At 51.0% G+C, this 18710-nt stretch overlaps 1 protein-coding gene across 1 annotated transcript; it reads right to left on the minus strand.

The window, feature by feature from the left end:
• Nucleotides 1–10562: 10562 nt before the first annotated feature.
• Nucleotides 10563–18515, minus strand: MRPS18B (mitochondrial ribosomal protein S18B). Its single transcript, XM_075913805.2, has 7 exons — nucleotides 18232–18515; nucleotides 15298–15448; nucleotides 14413–14510; nucleotides 12541–12609; nucleotides 12079–12145; nucleotides 11620–11679; nucleotides 10563–10938 (listed from the first exon to the last, which is right to left on the minus strand). The coding sequence occupies exons 1-7, from the start codon at nucleotides 18319–18321 to the stop codon at nucleotides 10724–10726; spliced, it is 750 nt and encodes a 249-aa protein (XP_075769920.2). The 5' UTR covers nucleotides 18322–18515; the 3' UTR covers nucleotides 10563–10723.
• Between the last annotated feature and the right edge of the window lie 195 nt (nucleotides 18516–18710).

Consider the following 18710-nt stretch of genomic DNA (forward strand, 5'->3'; position numbering starts at 1 on the left):
CCTCAGCCTTGCCCCAGGGCATGATGGGTAATGGCGGGGCTCTTGACCCAGGGCATGATGGGTAACGCGTGCCCCTCAGTCCTGCCCCAGGGCATGATGGGTAATGGCAGGGCTCCTGACCCAGGGCATGATGGGTAATGGCGGGGCTCCTGACCCAGGGCATGATGGGTAACGCGTGCCCCTCAGTCCTGCCCCAGGGCATGATGGGTAATGGCAGGGCTCCTGACCCAGGGCATGATGGGTAACGCGGTGCCCCTCAGTCCTGCCCCAGGGCATGATGGGTAATGGCGGGGCTCCTGACCCAGGGCATGATGGGTAATGCGGTGCCCCTCAGTCCTGCCCCAGGGCATGATGGGTAATGGCGGGGCTCCTGACCCAGGGCATGATGGGTAATGGCGGGACTCCTGACCCAGGGCATGATGGGTAATGGCGGGGCTCCTGACCCAGGGCATGATGGGTAACGCGTGCCCCTCAGTCCTTCCCCAGGGCATGATGGGTAATGGCGGGGCTCTTGACCCAGGGCATGATGGGTAATGAGTTCCCATCAATCCTACCCCAGGGCATGCTGGGTAATAGGTGCCCCCTATGCTTGCCCCAGGGCATGATGGGTAATGGTGCCCATCATACCTCCAGCTGCAGGGCATGATGGGTAATGGCAGGGCTCCTGACCCAGGGCATGATGGGTAATAGCTGCGCTCTATCCCAGAGCATGAGGGGTAGTGAGGGCCCCAGGGCACGCTGGCTAACTGGCTACCTCCTGCCCCAAGGCATGATGCACAAATACCTGCCCCTTGCCCCAGGGCATGATGGGTAACGAGTGCCCATCCTCCCTGCCACTGCTCACAAAGAGTAAAAAGTTTCCCTCGCCCCTCCAGTCCCAGGCCATGCTGGGTTAGAGGTGCTTAGCATTTCTGCCCCAGGATGTAAGGTCCCAAGAGCTGTCCCCCCAAATCCAGGTCCTCCCCAATTAGAGCCCCCAAATATTGGGGATCACCCACAGCCTCATCACCCTCTAAAGCTGCCCCCATGGACTGCCCCCCTTCAGTCTGCCTTCCTGCTCATTCCATAAGAACCCCTCTAATCTGATCCCCCCTCCATTATACAGGACACCCTAAGACAGCGGCTCTTTCATTATAGTGAATCATAAGGAGTGTCCCTTACTGAAAGCCCCCTCCCAGTCTGCCACCCTCCATTAAATAAGCCCCTTACAATCTAATTCCATCATATAAGACAGCTGCTTTACTTAACAGTCTGACACCCCCACAAACTATGGGACACATTTAGTCTGGCTCTTAGTCTCACATTGAAAGGGACACTTTGGTCTATTTCCCTCATAATAAAACTGGTCCTCCAATAACAGACCCCTCCAAATCCCACACATTTATTATAGGTGACCCCCTTCAAGGCTGAGACCCTCTACCCCCTACCTTTGGATTGATCCCCAGTCACCAGAAAGTGGGAGGGATATGGAATAGGATTACAGCCCACCTTAATTAAAGAGGGGGACACTTCCTGTCACCCAGAGTGGTTGGGGATGGGGAAGAGACCTCCTGTCCCCTCCTCCACTTAAGGCTATGCAGCAGTGACCAAGGCAAGGGGAGTATCACAGCATGGTCCCCCTCCTTGCAGAGGACACACTCCCAGACCAGGCGGCAAGAGGCAGCTCAAGTACCACAGAACGGGAGCCTCTGTAAGCCCTCCCTGCCCCCTCAGGAGTCTGATCCACTCCTATTTTATAAGAATGGCCATAGTGGGTCAGACCAAAGGTTCTTCCAACAATAGCCAATGCCAGGTGCCGCAGAGGGAATGAAAAGAACAGGGAATCATCAAATAATCCATCCCAACCTCTGACAAATGGACGGTACGGTTACCATTCATATCCCTCCAAGCTAATAGCCATTGTCAAAGTCAGACAGGACTCACAGATTTGTCAGACCGCTCTGTTTATTAGCAAAGCTGCTCTGCTAAATGCACCCAGAATATGTGAGTACCCCACAAGGTTCAAATTCCTTGATTTATACAGTCAAAAGAAAGCCAAGTTAACAGGATTAAAAGAGGGGCAAAACTTCACATGATTAGTGTGAGGCTAGTCAAGTATCTTCATTTCCACATCAAGCACACAGCAATCTCCTGTCCATATCTCCCTGGTTATCTCAATTGCTTTCTCCCTAACACCTAATGTTCTTTTTTGCTATTAACTCAGGCCCACCTGGCTAGCACTCTGATTTGCATACCTACAAACAACATTAACATACTTTTCTTCTTCCTGTTCAGAGACAAACAGAGATAGAAATGTAGCCGTGTTAGTCTGGGGTAGTTGAAGCAAAATGCAGGACAATGTAGCACTTTAAAGACTAACAAGATGGTTTATTAGATGATGAGCTTTCGTGGGCCAGACCCACTTCCTCAGATCAAATAGTGGAAGAAAGTAGTCACAACCATATATACCAAAGGATACAATTTAAAAAAATGAACAAATATGAAAAGGACAAATCACATTGCAGAACAGAAGGAGGATGCGGGGGGGTGGGAAGGGGGAGGAAGGAAGGTAAGTGTCTGTGAATTGCTGATATTAAAGGTAGGGAGAGTGGGATGTTTGTGAGTTAATGGTATTACAGGTGATAATTGGGGAAACTGTCTTGATAATGGGTGAGAAAGTTCAAAGACTTGTTAAGTCCCTGGTGGTAAGTGTCGAATTTTAACATGAATGACAGTTCAGAGGATTCCCTTTCAAGTGCAGATGTAAAAGGTCTTTGTAGCAGAATGCAGGTGGCTAAGTCATTTAGAGAGTGTCCTTTCTGGTTAAAGTGGCAAGAAACTGTTTTCTCTTTGTGATCTTGTCTAATATCTGTTTTGTGGGCATTAATCCTTTGGCGAAGTGTCTGAGATGTTTGTCCAATGTACATAGCAGACGGACACTTTCGGCACATGATAGCGTAGATTATATTTCTGGATGCGCAGGAATATGTGTTCTTGATCTTATAACTCACTTGGTTAGGTCCAATAATGGTATCAGCAGAATGAATATGTGGACAAAGCTGGCAACGGGGTTTGTTGCAAGGGAAGGTACCAGGGTTGGTATTAGTGTGGTATGTCCTGTGGTGGTTGGTAAGAATCATCTTGAGGTTAGGTGGTTGTCTATAGGAGACTATGGGTCTGTCTCCCAGAGCCTCTTTGAGTATGGTATCCTGTTCCAATATAGGCTGTAGTTTCTTGATAATGTGTTGGACAGGTTTAAGTTGGGGGTTGTAGGTGATGACAAGTGGTGTTCTATTGTTGGTTTTCTTGGGTCTGTCTTGAAGTAGATGGTTTCTAGGTATTCGTCTGGCTCTTTCAATTTGCTTTTTTGTTTCTCTGGGTGGGTAGTTGAGATTTATAAATGCTTGGTAGAGATCCTGAAGCTTCTGGTCTCTGTCAGTGGGGTTAGAGCAGATGCGGTTGTATCGAAGGGCTTGGCTATAGACGATGGATCGTGTGGTGTGTTCTGGATGGGAGCTGGATGCATGTAGGTAACTGTATGAGTCAGTGGGTTTTCTGTAGAGAGTGGTGTCTAATTTTCCATTGTTGATTTGTACGGTGGTGTCCAGGAAGTGGATCTCTCGTGTAGAATGGTCCAGGCTGAGGTTGATGGTGGGGTGTAGGTTGTTGAAATCTCTGTGGAATATCTCCAGTGTTTCTTGGCCATGTGTCCAGATCATAAAGATGTCATCGATGTACCGTAGGTAGAGGAGGGGTGAAAGGGGACGGGAGTTGAGGAAACGTTGTTCTAGGTCAGCCATAAAGATGTTAGCATACTGTGGGGCCATGCGTGTACCCATGGCTGTGCCGCTGATCTGGAGGTATAAGTTGTTCTCAAACCGGAAATAATTGTGGGTGAGAACAAAGTTACATAGGTCTGCTATCAGGTTGGCAGTAGTGTCCTCTGGGATAGTGTTTCTAATTGCTTGTAATCCGTCTTCATGTGGGATGTTGGTATATAGAGCTTCTACATCCATGGTGGCAAGGATGGTATTATTGGGGAGGTTATCGATGTTTTGTAATTTCCTTAGGAAGTCAGTAGTGTCTCGGAGATAGCTGGGGGTATTGGTTACGAAGGGTTTGAGAAGAGTGTCTACATAGCTGGATAGACCAGTAGTGAGCGTGCCAATACCAGAGATGATGGGACGTCCGGGGTGCCCAGGTTTATGGATCTTGGGAAGTAGATAGAACAATCCTGGTCGGGGGTCAGAAGGTGATTCTGTGAGGATTTGTTCCCGAGTAGCTGTGGGGAGGCTTTTAAGGAGACAGTGTAGTTTCTTTTGGTAGTCCAAGGTGGGATCAGAGGGGAGAGGTTTGTAAAATGTGGTGTTCGAGAGTTGTCTGGTTGCCTCCTGGTTATAGTCGGCCTTATTCATAATGACCACAGCACCCCCTTTGTCAGCTGGTTTGATTACAATGTCCAGGTTGTTTTTGAGACTCTGGATGGCATGGTGTTCAGCGCGGCTAAGATTGTGTGTCGCTTGTTGTCGTTTGTGAATAATGTCAGTCTGTGCGTTGTTGCGGAAGCTGTGTATATAGAAATCCAGATTGTAATTCCGACCGTCAGGGGGAGTCCATATAGAATTATTTTTCCTTTGGTGTTGGTAGGGGGGATCTGGTAGATCAGATTGATGTTCAGTGGTGGTTTGGAAATATTCTCGGAGACGGAGGCGGCGAAAAAAAGCCTCAAGGTCACCACAAAATTGTATCCAGTTTGTGGGGGACGTGGGGCAGAAAGAGAGACCCCGGGACAAGACAGACTCTTCTGCTGGATTGAGTTTGTAGCTGGAGAGGTTAACAATATTATTCGGTGGGTTGAGGCAGTTGCTGTTGTAGCCAGTGGTATGGAGCAGGTTAGAAAATTTATTGTCTTTTCTTTGTTGTAGGGAATAGAAGTGTGTATAGTAGATTTCTTGTCTGGTGGAACAAAAGTCTTGCAAGGTGTCAGTCGGTGTGGATGTTTGTCTTGAGATGAGACGATCTAAGTTAGAAATGTCATTCTTGATGGTTTTCAAGAATGACATTTCTAACTTAGATCGTCTCATCTCAAGACAAACATCCACACCGACTGACACCTTGCAAGACTTTTGTTCCACCAGACAAGAAATCTACTATACACACTTCTATTCCCTACAACAAAGAAAAGACAATAAATTTTCTAACCTGCTCCATACCACTGGCTACAACAGCAACTGCCTCAACCCACCGAATAATATTGTTAACCTCTCCAGCTACAAACTCAATCCAGCAGAAGAGTCTGTCTTGTCCCGGGGTCTCTCTTTCTGCCCCACGTCCCCCACAAACTGGATACAATTTTGTGGTGACCTTGAGGCTTTTTTTCGCCGCCTCCGTCTCCGAGAATATTTCCAAACCACCACTGAACATCAATCTGATCTACCAGATCCCCCCTACCAACACCAAAGGAAAAATAATTCTATATGGACTCCCCCTGACGGTCGGAATTACAATCTGGATTTCTATATACACAGCTTCCGCAACAACGCACAGACTGACATTATTCACAAACGACAACAAGCGACACACAATCTTAGCCGCGCTGAACACCATGCCATCCAGAGTCTCAAAAACAACCTGGACATTGTAATCAAACCAGCTGACAAAGGGGGTGCTGTGGTCATTATGAATAAGGCCGACTATAACCAGGAGGCAACCAGACAACTCTCGAACACCACATTTTACAAACCTCTCCCCTCTGATCCCACCTTGGACTACCAAAAGAAACTACACTGTCTCCTTAAAAGCCTCCCCACAGCTACTCGGGAACAAATCCTCACAGAATCACCTTCTGACCCCCGACCAGGATTGTTCTATCTACTTCCCAAGATCCATAAACCTGGGCACCCCGGACGTCCCATCATCTCTGGTATTGGCACGCTCACTACTGGTCTATCCAGCTATGTAGACACTCTTCTCAAACCCTTCGTAACCAATACCCCCAGCTATCTCCGAGACACTACTGACTTCCTAAGGAAATTACAAAACATCGATAACCTCCCCAATAATACCATCCTTGCCACCATGGATGTAGAAGCTCTATATACCAACATCCCACATGAAGACGGATTACAAGCAATTAGAAACACTATCCCAGAGGACACTACTGCCAACCTGATAGCAGACCTATGTAACTTTGTTCTCACCCACAATTATTTCCGGTTTGAGAACAACTTATACCTCCAGATCAGCGGCACAGCCATGGGTACACGCATGGCCCCACAGTATGCTAACATCTTTATGGCTGACCTAGAACAACGTTTCCTCAACTCCCGTCCCCTTTCACCCCTCCTCTACCTACGGTACATCGATGACATCTTTATGATCTGGACACATGGCCAAGAAACACTGGAGATATTCCACAGAGATTTCAACAACCTACACCCCACCATCAACCTCAGCCTGGACCATTCTACACGAGAGATCCACTTCCTGGACACCACCGTACAAATCAACAATGGAAAATTAGACACCACTCTCTACAGAAAACCCACTGACTCATACAGTTACCTACATGCATCCAGCTCCCATCCAGAACACACCACACGATCCATCGTCTATAGCCAAGCCCTTCGATACAACCGCATCTGCTCTAACCCCACTGACAGAGACCAGAAGCTTCAGGATCTCTACCAAGCATTTATAAATCTCAACTACCCACCCAGAGAAACAAAAAAGCAAATTGAAAGAGCCAGACGAATACCTAGAAACCATCTACTTCAAGACAGACCCAAGAAAACCAACAATAGAACACCACTTGTCATCACCTACAACCCCCAACTTAAACCTGTCCAACACATTATCAAGAAACTACAGCCTATATTGGAACAGGATACCATACTCAAAGAGGCTCTGGGAGACAGACCCATAGTCTCCTATAGACAACCACCTAACCTCAAGATGATTCTTACCAACCACCACAGGACATACCACACTAATACCAACCCTGGTACCTTCCCTTGCAACAAACCCCGTTGCCAGCTTTGTCCACATATTCATTCTGCTGATACCATTATTGGACCTAACCAAGTGAGTTATAAGATCAAGAACACATATTCCTGCGCATCCAGAAATATAATCTACGCTATCATGTGCCGAAAGTGTCCGTCTGCTATGTACATTGGACAAACATCTCAGACACTTCGCCAAAGGATTAATGCCCACAAAACAGATATTAGACAAGATCACAAAGAGAAAACAGTTTCTTGCCACTTTAACCAGAAAGGACACTCTCTAAATGACTTAGCCACCTGCATTCTGCTACAAAGACCTTTTACATCTGCACTTGAAAGGGAATCCTCTGAACTGTCATTCATGTTAAAATTCGACACTTACCACCAGGGACTTAACAAGTCTTTGAACTTTCTCACCCATTATCAAGACAGTTTCCCCAATTATCACCTGTAATACCATTAACTCACAAACATCCCACTCTCCCTACCTTTAATATCAGCAATTCACAGACACTTACCTTCCTTCCTCCCCCTTCCCACCCCCCCGCATCCTCCTTCTGTTCTGCAATGTGATTTGTCCTTTTCATATTTGTTCATTTTTTTAAATTGTATCCTTTGGTATATATGGTTGTGACTACTTTCTTCCACTATTTGATCTGAGGAAGTGGGTCTGGCCCACGAAAGCTCATCATCTAATAAACCATCTTGTTAGTCTTTAAAGTGCTACATTGTCCTGCATTTTGCTTCAGAGACAAACAGCATTCCTTCAACTTATTCAATTATTACAGCATAACTCTTTTTACTTTCACACCATTGATGGACCTGTCTTCCATTTCATACTACTGCTATCACTGTGGTGTCTGGGGGTATGTCTAGACTGCATGATTCTTTCAAAAAAAGCTTTTTAAGCTTCTTTCAAAACAGAATGTCCAGACTACAAAAAGCAGATCAAAAAAGTGATCCGTTTTTTTGAAAGAGAGCATCCAGACTGCCTGGACACTCTCTTGCAAAAAGGATACCCAGAACCACTTCTGGCAGGGCATAGGGGCAGCATTTACTTCTGGGTGCTGCTGCATGAGGCTTGCAGAGACGCATGCTTAAAGGGACCCTTCCACCCCCCAGCCAGCTGTTTCTCTGCTTCTGCTGTTGGCTTGCCTACCTCTCAGAGGGACACCAAAGCTTCTGCAGTGCATGCTCTGGTTACCCAGCTTTCTTGCACGCCACAGCAGTTTGGTTTTGTGTTGGGTTTTTCTGGTATTTTTATTTATTTTTTTGGCATAGAGCTGGAGCTGCTCCTGGACAGACAATGGCCCCACACTGCCATGCTGCAAATTCTGCTGCACCTCCATGACACTCTCATGATGCTCCTGGTGCATCTGGACTCAGACCTGCAGCCTTGGGTGCAGGACCAAAGCCCTTACCACCGAACTTCCTAGTGGAGAGGCGATTTTGGAGGCTGGACACCTGACTGGTGGGACCGGCTCGTCCTGGAGCAGACAGACAACCAGTAGTGGCTGAAACTTCCACATGCAGAAGGCCACATTCCTGGAGCTATGTGCTTGGCTCACCCCTGCTCTCCAATGACAGGACCCCCACTTGCAGCCCGCCATCCCCCTGGAGAAGCGGGTTGCTATTGCCCTGTGGAAGCTCACCACCCTGACAGCTACTGCTCAGTAGGACACCAGTTTGGCATGGGGAGGTCTTGATAGAGGTAAGGCACATCAGGAAAGGGCAGGGGGGATGCAGGGTGGAGTGGGAGCGTCTCCTGGCCTCACTCAGCCCTGCTCCTGGGCTATGGCTACACTCGCGGCTTCTTGTGCGAGTAATATGCAAATGAGGCTAAGCGTGGAATATCGCCGAGCCTCATTTGCATACCTAATGAGCCACCATTTTTTTCAGAAGAGGCTCTTGCGCAAGGAGGAGCATCTACACTGCCCCTTCTTGCGCAAGAAAAACCCTCTTGTGCAATGCGGTTCCACCTATTACTTTTCAGGAAGAACGGCATGGCGCGAGAGGGGTTTTCTTGCGCAAGAAGGGGCAGTATAGATGCTCCTTCTTGAGCAAGAGCCTCTGCTGAAAAAAAATGGTGGCTCATTAGGTATGCAAATGAGGCTCGGCGATATTCCACGCTTAGCCTCATTTGCATATTACTCGCACAAGAAGCCGCAAGTGTAGACATAGCCCTGGGGTCTTGTGGGGGGGGGGGGGAAGATGGCAGGCACCTCCCAAAGGTTCAGACACCCCCTCTAATTCTGTGTTTTTATGTCTCCTTCTGTTGGTGGTGACGGCCATCAACTCAGAGCTGCTGCACAGGATCATCCGCCTGGGAGACCTGGACACCATCGTAGCTGGCTTTCTGCCTTTGGATTCCTGAGCTCTGGAGGAGCCATCAAAGGGACATATCCCTGAAGTAGGAGCTGCGCTCACGGGCCCTGGCATAACCCCGCCGCAATTCTTTCACCTTCTTCCTCACTTGATCCAAGGTGCAGGGGTGGTGGCCTCTCTTAGCCAGACCGTTGGCAATATGGCCATAAATGTCCGCATTCCTACAGCGTGACTGGAGAGACTGCAGAGACTCCTCCTGAGACCACAGCTCTAAAAGTGTCAGGACCTCAACCCCTGACCAGGCTGGAGCCTGGCATTTTGTGCCCCTGGGTAGGTCCTGGGATGCCTCCCTAGAATGGCCATGGAAGGGGGAGGGAGGTCTCAGGGACCTTTTGGTTGTGTCATGGCTCCTTGTTTGTGTGGCAGGGAGAGCCACACGGTTAAGGTTCTGTTGTGAGGCTGGCTTCCTGCCACAAGGCTTGTCCTGGGTGCCTGTAACTTTAAGACATGGGCTAGAGACAAGAACTACAGAGCTGCGATAAGTGTAGACGGAGTGGCCACCAGGGTTTTTCCTGGAGGCCTCTCCCCCCCCCCCCCCCGAAAAAACTGCCTCTCCCGTGTATTTTTCGAAATAGTTATTTAAAAAAACCGCATTCTTCCTCATAAAAGCAGGTTTACTGCTGTTGAAAAAACCCACTGCATTCTTTCGATTTAATTTCCAAAGAACGTGACAGCAGTCTAGACGCAGGTGAAGGTACAGGCCACTTTTTTCGGAAAAACTCTGTAGTCTAGACATAGTCTGGGAGCCCAGCTACCTGCAGCACCTGGCATGTAAAGGAAATCTGAAAGAAGGCATCACTACCCTCTGAGGTGGTTAGGACAAGAAGCACAATGATGGCAGAAGAGCCTGTGAGCTGAGAACTCAAGGGATGGGGGGCAGGGTCAATTCCGAAGCCTGAAATAGACTTTTTGGGCAAGTCCTTGATCCTCTATAAGCCTCATGTTCCTTTCTGTAAAACAGAGCTGAGCCTACATCTGCCTATTCTGTGCAGCTTGCAAGAGGTATCAGGCAGGACACTTTCTCGCTGTGTCTGTGCAGCGCCCAGCACAACAGGGCCCTGATCTCAGCTGGAGCAGGGACGGTCCTTTGCTCTGTTAGTGCAGCACCCGGCACAACGGGCCCTGAACTCGGGTAGGGCAGCTGACCAACCCTGCATTCCTAGCACTGGGTAAGTAACTACAGTGAGTCACTCCTGGAATAGTCCAGTTTATTTCTCATTGAAAGCTTGGACAGGTCTGGGCCACTGCGGAGCTATCCCTGCGGGGGTCAGGCCAAAGGCTCAAGCTCCCCCAGGAGTGACCTACCCCCACACCAAGCCCCAGCACACTCCATCCAGTCCTGCCCTGGGCCTTCAAGCGGGGCCAGTCTCCTCCTTCAGATAGTTCTTGTAAATCTTGCGGATCCTGGCGATGTCCTTTTCGGGTGGCTGCTGCCATTCGTACCAGGAGTACCAGGGTGCCTGGCTCTGCAGGCTGGGGGCGGGGGGCGTCTTGGCCACAGCCTGGTGCTGGTTGCTGTAGTCCTCATCCTGCAGTGTCACCCAGGGGATGCGGAAGCTCAGGAGCCCTTTGGGGGGGAGAAAAGGCTGTTAGCAAGACAGGACAATCTCCATCTACAACCCTCCACCACACATACAGCTGGGCTCCCCTCCAGCTCCACCAGTGCCCCTCAATCCTGTGAAAGTAGAAAGAATTATACTGTAAGAGAAAGATGAATTGTGCTGTAATAACTGAATAAGTTGAAGGAATTCTGTTTGTCTTTTAAGAGGAAGAAGAAAAGTATGTTAATGTTGATTGTAGGTATGCAGATCAAGGTGCTAGCCAGATGGGCCTGAGTTTAACAGGAAAAGGAACATTAGGTGTTAGGCAGAAAGCAATTCCAGATAATCAGGGAGATATAGACAGGAGATTGCTGTGTGCTTGATATTGAAATGAAGATACTTAACCACACTGATAATGTGAAGTTTTGCCCCTCTTTTGATCCTGTTAACTTGGCCTTTTGACTGTATAAATCAAGGGGTTTGAACCTTGTATGGTGCTCTCATTTTTCTGGATGCATTTTAGCAGAGCTTTGCTGAAATAAACAGAGCGGTCTGACAAATCTGTGAGTCCTGTCTGACTTTGACAATCCCAAACCACAGCCCCTCCTAGCCCAGCTCTGGGCTCCCCACAGCTCTGCCAGTGCCCCTCACTCCTGACCAGCAATCCTCTGCTATTCCAATTCTGTGTCAGCCAGCTCCCTACTCACCATGGTCACGAGCTTTGTCAATCGCCTGGGTCAAGCGTTTATACTGCTTCATGCAGACACCTGCAGAGGAAAAAGAGGGGGTTGAGGGGCACGTCTCAGAGGAGAAAGAGACTGGGGAGTTTGAGGAGCCAACTGAGCCAGAAGCTCTCCTGCTACGTAGCAGCTGTCTCACTTTGAGGCTGGGCTGGGCTGGGCAGGGCGTCCCCACCTCCCTGGAGGCCAGGCTGAAAGGGGCGAGGCTGCCCCACAGGGGATGGGAAATGTCTCTTCTTATTCACTTTCATCCCCCTCCCTTTTACCCCATGAACTCCCCTTTGCCTCTTGGACTTGTCTGCCCCACCTCTGTACTCCCACCACCCCAAAACTAGTCAGATAGCTCCCCACCCATCCCTTGCTCTAGCCAGAGGAGCGGGTCCCTGGGGCGGACTCTAAACCCCCAGGGGAGGAAAAGCAACGTACCTGTATGTGTGGGGTGGAAGGTGACGCCTGTGTGGGAGCAGATGAACTGTTCCAGGAGCTTCACGTTCTGTAGGGCGAAAGAGGGGAAGATGAAGCTATGAGCAGCAGGTGCCAGGGCCGGGTGGGAAAGTAGCTGGCTAGGGAGGACACCAAGCCACTGGGGGACACTAGATTCCCCAAAAAGTTGAGGGAAGGTACCATATGGGCAGGACAGGGGGAGATCACAGAGCCGTGAGGGAGGTGTGACAGGGATCATACAGGCAGAGCAGGGGCACGGGGAAGGAACCACACAAGCAGGGCAAGCCTTACTGAAGGGCATTACGGAGCAGGGGGTACCGGGTTGTGGAGCTAGTCAAGGGAGCCCAGACCACACGCGTTGTCTCTCTAGGTCAAGGGGTGGAGGTCACAGGCCCGGCCGCGGACTGGGGCAGAAGGACTCCTGAACTGGGCTTGGCTCCTTACCCTGTAGTCCAAGTGAAGTTTCTGGTCTCGGCAAACGGGACAGGGATTCCCCGCAATCTTCTTTCCTCTCTGGCCAAACAAATGAGACAGTCAGAGCTGTGCCGCCTCTCCGCCCACTACAGCCACAAAGCAATGCCCATGATGGGCCAGACCTCTGGGCCCATCTCGCCCAGTATCCCGTCACTGGTAGCAGGAAGCAACAGGAGAAGGTGCAAGCGACCCCGGGGGTCAGATCTGGAACAGAACTGTGTGTAGCGGGGGGCTGTCTCCTCTGTAACTCCGGATCCCCCTGCGCTGTGATGTGAGATTCTCACTGACTCTCCCAAACGCATATTAACCCAGACACGCAGGCTCAGGCTCCCAGGGAGAGACACAAAGGCAGGGAGGTGGAGACCAACACCAAGTTTCGGGTGAAGGGGCAGTGGCAGGCTGGGGCTGGAACCATGAGGGAGACAGATTGAGGTTGCTGGGGCTGAGGGCTAGGGGTGACGGACCCCTAACTCTAGGGGTCTGAAACACCCTGGCCCTGAGTCCTGTAAACACACCATGTCTATGCTGTGCTGTATCCTGGAGGACCAATACATTTTGCTATTCTACTGCTGGCAGAATCTGTTCTTGCTGCTACAGGGGTGCAGGATCAGGGGAACCCCGACTGCGCTGTCCCAGAACTGTCTCCACACAACAGCCTTCCTGATCTTCCTCATGCCCTGAAGCATCTCTCCTCTGCCATTATACTAATCCCTAGCTCCTCCTCGGGGCTCTATATCAGGAGATCACAAAACACATTGCCAAGAAGGATGCTGTTTTTAGCCCCATGTTACGCATGGGACAGCTGACGGAGAAAAGGGCAGGGACCTGTCCGAAGTTACCCAGCGGAGGAGAGCACAGCAGCCTCTCCAGTGGCCAGGTATCTTCGGCGCCTAGCACTAGAGTCCAATCCAGCCCGCCCCACTGTGTTCCCTTTGCGATGCCTGCTATGGATGATTCAGTCGTCCATGGACTAGCTGCCCATGGATCTAAGTTCTCTGCGTCCCACTGGATGTTTTGTTTTCCTGTTTGGCATCACCCGCCAATTTCCCTTCCTGTGCCTCTCGCCAAATCATCCCTTTGGCCCTGCTATGGATCTCACCAAGGCTAGTCACCAGGGCCGGCCTGAGCCATTTTGGTGCCCCAGGCGCACAGCACATGTGCTGCCCGGCCATGGCCGCTAGTATGCAGCCCGGGGCCCGCCCCCAGGGTGCATGGCGCATGCGCTGCCCAGCCCGGCCTGGCCACCACTGGTAGCGCGCAGCCCGGGCCGGGCCGCACCTGGCTGTGCAGGGCCCCGCAGCCGTGGGGGTTAAGGCGCTGTGGGAGCAGGGCGCACGGCACCTGATGGCAGCTATAAGGGACGCTGTGCACCCCTTACAGCTGCCATCAGGCGCCCCCATAAGTTGGCACCCTGGACAGCTGCCCAGCTTGCCCACTGCTTAGTCTGGCCTTGCTAGCCACACTAGGGGGCTTTGCCCTCCTGTCCAACTTCTAGACACACCCCCCCCAGTCACTAGAGACTCTACTCCCGTGCCAGATCCCAGGAGTCCTGGCTCCTGCCCCCCCCCCAACTACTAGACTTTAGTCCCCTCCCAGAGCAGGGGATAGCAGTCCTGGCTCCCGTCCCCTCTTCCCCCAACTCCAAAATACTACACCAAGAACATCTCTCTCTGTGGTCAGCTCTCCGACCAGCCTACGGCTCATGCCAGACCCATAGGGTGGAATCTGGGAGTTCACTGGCTTCTTCCTCTGTCTCCCGGAGCTGGGGCAGCTGAATCTCAAGGACAGGCACGCCAGTCATTGGCCCCAAGCCGGCAGCATAGGCCAAGGGTTTGCACTCACTATGCAGGTCTTGCGGGTCTTCTGCGGGGGGATGGCTCCCTTGTGGTTGCGCCGATAGCCGAACCAGACGGGCTTCTCGCCGTATCTCTCGATGTACTCTAGGGGGGCGGGGGGAAGAGTTAGCCATTCCCAAGAGGGGGAGGTGTCTCACCAAGGGTCTTATAGAACTAAGGAGGTGCAACCTCTATCCCATTAGACCGCCCTGTACATGTGGGGAAACAGAGGAAGGAGTATGGCCAATGATCATACTGTGAGTCTGGTCAACAGATAGAAGCAGAACCCAGGAGTCCTGACCAAATTCTAACATACTAAATGCCCCTCTCCTTCCAGGGCAGGGGATAGAATCCCAGATCTGCCTCCCACCCCACTTTAGCCCCTAGACCCGTGGTGTCCAACACACTAGCCACATGTGGCTATTTGGCCAGTTGAGTGTGGCTAGTTTACTATAGCAGTAGCCACTGCTTCAGAACTGATTGGACACCATGGCCCTAGAACAGTGTTTCTCAACCAGTGGTATGAGTACCTGGAGGGGGGGGGGGTTTGTCAATAACTGAAATTTGGAGAAAACTAAATTTCTGTTTTAAGTTTTACAGTACTTTATTATTTTTGTACTTTTTACACCCCAAAATGTCATCACCCACCTGGCTACAATTAAGCTGTTTAAACAAACGTGTTGCGATGGTAGAAAAAAATTTGTGCGCCTGAAAACTATAGGTACTGGAGGTACTTTTTTTTTTTTAATGGGTACTTAATTAAAAAAAGATTGAGAAACACTGCCCTAGAGCACTTCCAAAGCCCTTCACAAGGATGCCCCCCTGTGCCAGCCTGTGAAGCAGCAGGTTCCAAAACCCAGCATCAACCTCTTCACAATTCTTGGCTGGATACCTTCTGTCTCCAGATACTCCCAGGGTTTCTCCTTAAAGCGTGATTCGGTGTCAAAGGCAACTGGCTCTGCCGGCGTGGCTGGGTCTGCCTCTGTGCTGAACACCCGGAGCAGCGGGTGCTGGAGCCGCAGGAGAGAGGCAGCAGGAGCAGTCTAAGAAAGGCCGAGTCAAGAAAGAAGAGGGGAAAAAAAAAATCAGATAATCCCAGTGAGTGGCTGTCCCCACCGTTTCTAAAATATTAGATAAGGATCAATGAAATGCAGCCACCTCTGGAGCTGGGGCAGCTAGGGAACAGCTGCATGGAAGAAATCACTCATCCATCATCCATCATTGAAATGCAACCACAGCTGGGGAACAGCCAAACAGCAACACTACATGGTAGACAGTACAATCACTCACTCATCTCAGAAACAAAAGACAGGACTATGTAGCACTTTAAAGACTAACAAGATGGTTTATTAGGTGATGAGCTTTCTTGGGCCAGACCCACTTCCTCAGATCAAACCTTTTGATCTGAGCAAGTGGTCTGGCCCACGAAAGCTCATCACCTATTAAACCATCTTCTTAGTCTTTAAAGTGCTACACAGTCCTGTCTTTTGTTTCAGCTACACCAGACTAACACGGCTACATTTCTATCATCACAGAAATGCAGCCACCTCTGGGGTGAGCCAGCAGAGCAGCAGCTGCCCCGAGACACCCCATAAAGAACACTTCACCAATGCTGAGATGCAGTTACTGCAAATTGCACTGCTTGAACTTTGTCCCAGTGCTCTTGGGACAGTGGTCTTGGTTGAACTCTCTTTCTCTGCTGTGCAGTGTGGTTCATCACTGCACTTCACCCAGAGAAGGCTGCATTTCAATGGAACCCACCGCCACTCTCTGATGAAACAGCAGAGCAAGCAAGTGTGAAAGATTTTATCCTTGAGGGAAAAAGGGGTTGGAGAGCCCTAGCATGCTCTTTTTAGAAAGTGGCTTTAACAATATTTTTTGCATGTAATTTCCGAGTTTCTTCTGAGAAGAAAAAAAAAAGCCAGAGTTAAAACAAGCAGATGTGCTGTCTGCAGCTGTCCAGTCCAGAATTGCAAGACACTGCAGGAAGGTGCAGCGGGCTAGTGCCTCAGAGGTAAAAAGTCTGCAGGCTCCCAAAGCAGAGAGCTGAGTTCCCACCTGACACAGTGATACTACACAAGAGAATACCACCACGCCAGGGGAATGAAATATTTGGAGCCCCACAAATCTGTGGATATCTGCGGGTATCCAAATCTGCAGGTATCGGTGACTCATTTTTGTGGATACATATGGGGATACAGGGTTCTATTCATATCCCACTGCCATCTCAATTTAGCTAGTTGGCAGGTTAGCTCAGCATGGGACAACCACATTGTGTTATGCTGAAGTAGCAGCGGGATTCACAGGCCTACCGCCGATATCATTGCAGAGTGACTCGTGTCACATCGCCCATGCGGCCTAATTGGCCTTCGTGGAGTCGCAGCAGGACAAGGACACGTCATTTCGTGTTCCCCTATGCCACACAGCACAAGAGGAGCACAGCAGCCATGTCACACTGCCGCCTCATGGCGAGATGACACAGCACAGCGGCAGGACCAGACCGAGCCATTCCGGCACCCAGGCAGACAGTTTAATTGCGCCCTGGGTTGGGGGAGGGCGCATGCGTGGCCCCGCCCCCGCCCGGCATGTAGGGGAGGGCGTGCGGAGTTGGCGGCGGCAGGACGCACGTGCCCGGCCCACCACAGCTTCCGCCGCTGGCGCGCAGTTCGGGGCTGCACGGGGCGGTCCGAGTTTGGCTCTGCAGGGCCCTGCAACCGTGGGGGAAAGGGCGCTGCTGGCCGGTGCTGCAGGGGTTAACGTGGCCCCCATCTCGGGTGGCCGCTGGGAGCTGCTGCAGCCCGCTACACGCCCCTTCCAGCTACCATCAGGCGCCTCCCATAGGTTGGCGCTCCGGACAGCTGCCTGGCTAGCCTATGCCTTAATCCGGTCCTGCACAGCAGCCAGACTGTCACACTACCACCCCTGTGGTGTGATCATTTCACAGCACAGTAGTCATGATGTCACATTGCCGCCCTGTAAGGTGACCTCACAATATGGAGCCATGATGTCACATTGCCACCCCATGATGTGACCTCACAATATGGTAGCCACGATGTCACATTGGCACCCCACGATGTGACCTCACAATATGGAGCCACGATGTTACATTGGCACCCCATGATGTGACCTCACAATATGGTAGCCATGATGTCACATTGGCACCCCACGATGTGACCTCACAATATGGAGCCACGATGTCACATTGGCACCCCACGATGTGACCTCACAATATGGAGCCACGATGTCACATTGGCACCCCACGATGTGACCTCACAATATGGAGCCACGATGTCACATTGGCACCCCACGATGTGACCTCACAATATGGTAGCCATGATGTCACATTGCCACCCCATGATGTGACCTCACAATATGGAGCCATGATGTCACATTGGCACCCCACGATGTGACCTCACAATATGGTAGCCATGATGTCACATTGGCACCCCATGATGTGACCTCACAATATGGTAGCCATGATGTCACATTGGCACCCCACGATGTGACCTCACAATATGGTAGCCATGATGTCACATTGGCACCCCATGATGTGACCTCACAATATGGTAGCCATGATGTCACATTGCCACTTTAGGGGTGTGATGATCTCACAGTATGGCAGCCATGATACCAGCTGGCCCCTTGGGACGATGACGTCAAGGCAGGTGAGGCTGGTGACTGGCAACGCTGACGTCACACTGCATCCCGGTAGCGCCATGAGTTGACCTCACAGAAGGCATTTCCTGTACACGATGACGTCACCACGGGCCAGGCGGTGACATCACAGCAAGTGGCCCCCGCCGGCCCCCGCAGCCCCGCTCCTCACCTGAGCCCAGAAGAGCCTCCTGAGCGGAGCCAGCCAGGGCAGGTTGCACGCGGCCGTTCGCAGCAGCACGAGGCCCCTGGACGCCGCCATCTTGTGGTACGGTTACGTCTGCGCATGCGCGGTGACTCGACAAACGAGCGTGGCCTTGGCGGCCGCCATCTTTTACCACGTCACCACCGCTGTCAACGGTCTCGGCTTCGCCTTTTTTTTTTTTTTTTCTCCGAAGCCGTCTGGATAACTCGATCCCTCCGTGGTGCGTCGGACAGAAAACGAAGCCGGAAAAATTAAGAGTTGTAGGTTGAAAAGGGCGGGGTGGTGGTGGTGATCCATGCGCACGCGCTCACCGTTCCGCTGGGGCGCATGCGCACACCTCGCCGCGGAATAAAAACTGCGCAACAAGCCCAAGACAATGCGGGGCGTTGGCTGCGCAGGCGCACCACCTTCCAGAAGACGGCTCGGAAAAAAAAAAAAAAAAATCC

This window comes from Pelodiscus sinensis, chromosome 19 (assembly GCF_052426305.1).
Source record: "Pelodiscus sinensis isolate ZL-2025 chromosome 19, ASM5242630v1, whole genome shotgun sequence".
In the NCBI taxonomy this organism is placed as follows: Eukaryota; Metazoa; Chordata; order Testudines; family Trionychidae; genus Pelodiscus; species Pelodiscus sinensis.

Bases quoted from the DNA above. Each gene is read 5' to 3' on its own strand.
- MRPS18B (XM_075913805.2), bottom strand. From the start codon at position 18,321: ATGGCGGCGTCCAGGGGCCTCGTGCTGCTGCGAACGGCCGCGTGCAAC. The intron at 12,146-12,540 runs GTAAGGAGCCAA...TTCGCCCTACAG, and splicing joins AACTTCACTTGGACTACAGG to AACGTGAAGCTCCTGGAACA. The intron at 10,939-11,619 runs GTGAGTAGGGAG...TCCCCCCCAAAG, and splicing joins TGACAAAGCTCGTGACCATG to GGCTCCTGAGCTTCCGCATC.